General features: G+C 62.3%; 2 protein-coding genes across 4 annotated transcripts in view; one reads left to right on the top strand and one right to left on the bottom strand.

Moving 5' to 3' along the window:
- TSPAN32 (tetraspanin 32) overlaps positions 1 to 4533 on the bottom strand; it is a 23982-nt gene extending 19449 nt beyond the window's left edge. For 2 of the 3 annotated variants that reach the window (XM_011988211.1, XM_011988213.1), the window contains exons 1-2: positions 3577 to 4504; positions 2447 to 2544 (exon numbers count right to left, since the gene is read on the bottom strand). In XM_011988211.1, the coding sequence (XP_011843601.1) occupies positions 2447 to 2544; positions 3577 to 3667 (189 nt within the window). In that variant the 5' untranslated portion in view covers positions 3668 to 4504. Of the gene's footprint in view, positions 1 to 2446; positions 2545 to 3576 lie in introns of all 3 variants that reach the window. The other variant, XM_011988212.1, reaches the window with a different exon arrangement.
- LOC105545348 (chromosome unknown open reading frame, human C11orf21) overlaps positions 4389 to 6215 on the top strand; it is an 8091-nt gene continuing 6264 nt past the window's right edge. The window contains exons 1-4 of the mRNA XM_011988258.1: positions 4389 to 4394; positions 4630 to 4775; positions 5732 to 5812; positions 5881 to 5974. Coding sequence (XP_011843648.1) covers positions 4389 to 4394; positions 4630 to 4775; positions 5732 to 5812; positions 5881 to 5974 — 327 coding nt within the window. The remainder of the gene's footprint in view (positions 4395 to 4629; positions 4776 to 5731; positions 5813 to 5880; positions 5975 to 6215) is intronic.

The raw sequence follows: 6215 nt of genomic DNA on the forward strand, positions 1-6215 counted from the left end.
CCCTTCTCCTCTTCCCTCCTTTTCCTCCCCTTCCCTCTCCCTCTTTCTCCCTCCTTCTCCTCTTCCCTCCTCCTTCTTTGTCCTCCTTCTCCTCCTCCTTGCTGGCTGAAGGCCACCGTCCCCATCTGGAAGCTATCACTCAGTGCTGCCTCCGAGGCTTGAGGCGCTGAGCCAGCTCAGGAGACCAGCATTTTCCAGAAACCTTTTCACTCCTCAGGAGAAACAGCATCCACGGTCTCTCTCTCTCTCTCCCCCCACCAACCCCCTGTGCAGAGAGGAGCTTGGGCGGTGGATGGGCCCATGCAGACCTCCCCAAGGCCTTCACCATCAGAGGCTGCTGGGTGGTCAGGTCTGCCCTGGCCATTTTCTTTCTCCTCATTCTAGATGGAAATAAATAAATACATACATAAGCGAATTGAATGTGCTTCCTTGGGCAGCACTGCCAGTTCTGCTCTCTCAGCCCAGCAAGCTCTTTCATTTCCTGTGCGAGAGGCCAGCTAGGGGAGAGGCCGGAGGGGTGGGGGCAGGCAGGAAAGGGCCTTGTGGGGACTATCCAGGCACCCAGCCCATTGGAAAAAATCTTTCCTCTCCCTGCTCCCTATCCCTAGCCCCTTGACCTGTGCTCGTGCATGCAGACACACACACAGATGTGCCAGATGCAACACGCAGACACCACACCCATATAGCAACAGGGGCAGGTGAAGACCGGTAACAGATACTTGCACACACGCACACGCAGAGGCACCTGCACATGCACACACACACTCATGCACACACACATATTTGCACACACATGCACATAAGTTCACCTTCATGCACACGCATGCAGTTCAACTGGGTAGATCTCCCAGCTCCCTGCTGTGGCCATGCTGAGCTCACCATCCAGGCCGGGTCTAAGTACACTGGGGCTTGAGGGGTGCGCTGGAGCCCACCCAGCTCGGACTGGAGTGTCCTCAGGACCCCAGCCCAGTGCAGGCATCCAGCTGGGGGCCTCCCAGGCTGCTCTACAAGCCTGAACCGCGTATCAAGTCACCCTGGCCTTGAGGCTGGCTGGGGACACAGAACCCGAGCCCAGGTGCTCGCTGACCGCCTTGGCCACAGATCAGGGTGCTAGGCTGGTTTGTGCATGGGAGCAAGGTGGGGTGGGAAAGGCTGGTGACCGGGACAGGACCCCCGTGGCCCAGCTGGCCTCTGCATATGTGGCCTCAGGCCCAGCACCATGGCGCCCCCTGGTGGATGGTGTTGCAGCCCCAGTGCCGGTTCTTTCTGGGCCTCCAGCTCAGACCTGGACCCCTTGGCCTGGCGCTGTTGCCAGCCTTTCCTTCCATCCAGGTGTCCCTTTGCAGGCCACACACCCTCTTGAGGGGCAGACTACTTGCCTTGTCATCTCCCCATTGGGGCCTCCCACCTGGCCCTGAAGCCAGATAGCATAGGCTGGGGTTGTCCCTGCCCACGCTCCTGTGCCCCAGAGCAGGAATCCTTGCTAGTGCTGGAGCTGCTGGGTCCTTCTCTGCTTCCCATGGGCCCACCCAGGGCTGGTTGGCCCCGCAGCAGCTCCAGGAGGTGACTCTATTCCTATCTTTGGAGACATTTATAAACCAGGGTCATTAAACAAGCATTTGCTGAACTTGAAGGCTGAGCTGAGAACCCTGCCAGCCCTGGGGACCCAGGAGGCTGTGCCCTCAGGGACTTCCAGAGTGGTCCAGCTTCACAGGCCAGACAGGGCAGCAAAGACCCCAGCACAAGCTCCTCACGGCTGGAATGGGGAGACGGGAGGCTAGAGGGACAGGTGGGACCCCAGGGCGCCAGTGAGGAGCTGCCTTAGCTGTGGTGAGAGAGAAGGGCTGTGGGCCTGGCAGGGGCAGGACAGGCGTGGGGAGGCTGCCACCAGGTGGGGTCTGCGATGACCTTCGAGGGCTGGCAAGGACCAAGACAGAAGCCCATGGGGAGGAGTAGGAATGGGGGCGACAAGGGGTCACTGCTATGGCGTGGGGTGGAGGGGCCTATGGGGCCTCGGGGCTGGGGAGACACCCCCAGCAGCTCAGGAGAACCCAGGCGGGAGAGCTCAAGAGGCATTTCCCTTGCCCGGCCCGGCCTCCTCCGAACAGGAAATGGGATGCTCCCAGTGCCCTCCCAGAGCTTGCTGGGCGATAGAACCAGACCCTCCCAGGGACTTTGAAAACGGCTCCCAGGGTGAGGAGCACCATCTCTCTCTTTCAGGGCTCCTATAGGAACCCTTGCTGGGCGTGTGGATGACAAGATGAGGTAGGGCCTGGTGGAGGAGCCTTGGCTACCCAGGTGGGGAGTCTCGGCTGGTCAGCATCCCTGGGACCTCTGTTTCTGCCTAGTCACTCAGGTGTGGGGGTGGCGCACAGGCCTGCCAGCTCTTCACTCCTTCCTGATTCTTTTCTGGGGACATGGGCATCTGGGAACACAATGAACTCACCCCCGCCATGAGGCCCTGGGCCTCCCTCACGGTGCCTGCAGCGCTCAGCACGGCTCCCAGGGTCAGGAGGCCCACCAGGCTCAAGCCCGCAGGGAAGGCTGGTTGGGAGGAGAGAAGAGGAGGGTTGGGGTGCCCAGGACAGGTCCTGAGTGCACACAGCCTGGGTCTGAAATCTAACTTCGGAGTCAGGGGCTGTGTGGGACTTCTGGGGGGCTCTGAGTGGGCGCCGTCTCTCCACCAGACAGGGCCCTGAGGGAAGGAGGAGGGAGGCGGGACTCGTTCAGCCTGGGGGACCGCCCCTCCTTCCCTCTTTTCCTCCCTGCCCTCCCTGCCTGTGGGGCTATCTTAGAAGCCACATGCTCCCCGCCATGCCCTAGTGACAAGTGGCCGGACTGGAGCTGTCATCTTATCAGTCCAGACCTGGACCTGGGCCCCAGGCGTCCTCCTCCAGGGAGGCCCTGGTCCTAAGACCTGGGGAAAAGCAGTGGGTTCTAAGGCAGCATTTTCCCCATATCTGCCCACCGGGCTGCAGCCCTCCTGGGCCCCCGAGCTCCTGCCTGAGAGTCCCCTGCAGGTCTGGTTCCGGCATCCCGTCATTAAAGGGCCTTCCTCAGCCTTACCCCCAAGTCGCCCCAGCAGACCCTGGCTCTCGCTCCCGCTCTCTGGATGTTGGATAAGTCGCTGCTGAGTCTCTGCAGGGAGGCGTCTGGCTAGAGCAGCCCCACCCCTCCCCACCCATGTCCCGGGTCCTGAGTGGAACATCAGCCATGTGGAGCCCTCATGGACCTGCTGAGCCCGGCCCCAGGCCACTCCCAGGTGGCGCCTGCCTGGGATTCAGCCCTGACTGCACAGAGCCAGGTCCTGACCCTGCCCAATCTATACCCACACTGTGCCCACGCTCCTGTGGGGCACGAGAGTCAGGCAGGAACACCGGCTGTCACCCAGACCCGAGGCTCTGTCCAGGGGAGCTAGGACTCCAGGGCAGCCCCTCCCTGCCCCTGACCACCTCTGGCTCCTGCCCAGGGCCTGGCACCACTCCGCCAGTGAGACGTCCAGCTGGGCTCAGCTCCTACCAGCCGCCCTTGCACCCAAAGCCCCTCCCGATGCAGCCAGACCTGGACCTCGCTTACCCCATTGGTGCACAGCCTGGTACGGGTTCTTCTCCAGGGACGCTCGGTGAATGACAGCAAAGTGGGCCCCGAAGTGGGTGAGAGTCACCATGGTGGCCACAGAGAGGCCCAGCAGCTGTGGATAGGACAGACTCAGAGTGTGGGACACGGGACTGCCGCAGGATGGGGCAGCTTGGCCCCAGGGGACAGGGCTGGGGCTCTCTCCAGCTTCCTGGTCCCGTGACAGACAGGCTGAGCTGCAGGGATTCCCAGTGTTTCTGTGGAGTGGTCTCAGGGGGCCTTCACTGCAGACGCCCCAGCACACTCACAGGCACCCACACATGGTAGACGCATACACACACAGCCCAGCTTCCCCAGACACCCAGGACCTCTGATCATGCTGTCTACGGAGTGGGATGAGCCCCACCCCTGTGCCAGTGCCCTCCTGGGCAGGAAGGGGAGACCATCCCTGGAGCCCGGCAACCAGTGCTCCTCCACCCCAGCTCGCCCCAGGCCTCGGCCCCACTCAGGCCTCCTCCGGGCTCTGTGCTGCCTGCCCCTCAGGAGGAGAGACGGGGCTGCCCATGGCGGTCACTACCTGTGACTGTCTGCCACCAGGAGCCCCAGACACATGTCTACAAGGGCAGGACAGGGACAGTAGGGCTGGTGTGTGTGTGAGAGGAGGGGTAATCCCCATGCTGAGGCCCTGCCACCCCTCACCCCTTCTCACCCCCACCCACCACCCACTCCTGCCCAACCTGCCTGTTACCAAGATAAAGAAGCAGGTGACCAGCATCTGGCATTTGGCAACCCTGACTCGACTCCAAGGCCCCATGACGGCTCCTCTCCTCTCTTCTCCTCTTCTCCCCTCCCCTCCCTTCCCCTCCCTGTGGTTTCCAGCTGGGCAGGGGCCTCAGACCGCAGCTCCCTGCCCAAGAGGTAGGTTGCATCCGCCTCGCTGTCTGTCAACATCGCCCTAGGACCAAGCTGCTGGGTGCCCCGGAAGAAGGGCAGGCAGGAAGGGGAGGGGCAGTGAGATTGGCTCCCCCCTCAACCTCACCCTGGTGCCCCCAGCCCAGCCCAAGACACCAGGGCGTTTGCCGACATCTGAGGCCCTTCTTGGTGTGGCCACCGAGGACAGTGCTGAGAGGGGGAAGGTCATGGGCAGGGCTGGGTGTGGGATGCAGAGGAAACAGTGCCTGGGGAAGAGGAGGTGAGCTGCCCGTCCTGGGAGTGTGCAAGTGTGGACTGGGCCTTGGGGGCGTAATCCTTGCAGGAATTTGGAGATGGGGTCTCCTTGGAACATCGTTACTGAGGTGTTCTTAGGAAACACCCTTTGCAATGTCCTGTGACAGCTTACGTTTTGAGAAGGTCGTTGGTTTTTATCCCTTCATGGGCGGCACTAATGGGTATTTTGTTGCAGAGCCTCTTGGGGCCATGGGGGTAGGCTGGGGCCTCACTCACACCCACATGGGGCCTCCAGGGGGAGGCTTTGTAAACCTCGAATTTGTAATTACACAAAGCCGTGTCATTACCCGTGGGTGGGGGCAGCGCTGCCGCCCCAATACAGGCAGGGTTTCCGTGGGCCTCTGGGGCAGGGTGGGCCTGAAGAGTGTGAAGATGCTCCAGGTGAGTCCACCGTTCAGGGACCACTCCCGGCCCTCCCAGGGGCGCTCTGCTCGCCCCTCGGTGCTGGAATTGCTCCTCCTACATTTGGTCGGCACCTCAGCGAGGGGGAGGGGACCCCGAGACCTGCAGGCATGGCAACCCCAGCGTGGCTGTGGGAAGAGGGCCCAGCTGCTGCCCACTCAGGAGTGCTGCTGGAGGAACTGCTTAGGCCACCTCCTCCCTCCCTCGGCGGAGAAGCAGGGACAACCAGGACCCCTGTCCAGCCCAGCTCCCCCCGGCAGCACCTTCTGCAACTCGGGCCCCCAGGAATTCCCACCCTGAGTCTGTGGGGGCTTGTGGAGACCTCAGATGTCTGGTACCCACAGTGTCACTTCAGCTGGAGGCCTAGGTGTGGCTCAGGCTGGGGCGCACGTATGGATCTAGGGGTGGCAGCAAGAGTGAAGGTACCAGGTCTAGGGGCTGGAGGCCCCCGGGCTGTGCAAGTGGCCAGCTTGTCTTCTCCAGGAAAGATGAGCTGCTCTTGGCTATGTCCGGCTCATCCCTGGAATTCTTTCTCTAACCTTGACCTCCCTGGAGCTGGTGAGGCAGGCCTGGAACACCACCCGCTTATGGGGTGCCTCTTCGCCAGGTCTGAAGAATTGGAGCAGGGCAGGCCTGGGTTCTTGACCTGTCCTGGTGGGCACCTTCTCACACCAGCGCTGTGCCCAGGTGGCCTCACTTGTCATCTCAAAGTGGCGTCAAACTCCCGGACAGGTGGACGGGAACCCTAGGCTGGCCCTCCAGAGACCAGGTCTGACCACAGCCCCCCTCCCTGTGCCCCACCAGCAGGGGCAGGGAGCCAGGGGAACCCCCACTCTGTTTGCTGGGCCGCACCCTCCCACCCCGACACCCCCTCTGCAAGAGGAAGTGGCTTGTTGAGGGGAAGCCACTGTGAGGCTGTTGCCCACCCCACACATCCCTGCCCACCCCACACACCCGTGTCCACCCCACACACCCGTGTCCACCCCACACACCCCTGCCCACCCCACACA

The sequence above is a fragment of the Mandrillus leucophaeus genome, unplaced genomic scaffold, assembly GCF_000951045.1.
Source record: "Mandrillus leucophaeus isolate KB7577 unplaced genomic scaffold, Mleu.le_1.0 Scaffold325, whole genome shotgun sequence".
Taxonomy (NCBI): domain Eukaryota; kingdom Metazoa; phylum Chordata; class Mammalia; order Primates; family Cercopithecidae; genus Mandrillus; species Mandrillus leucophaeus.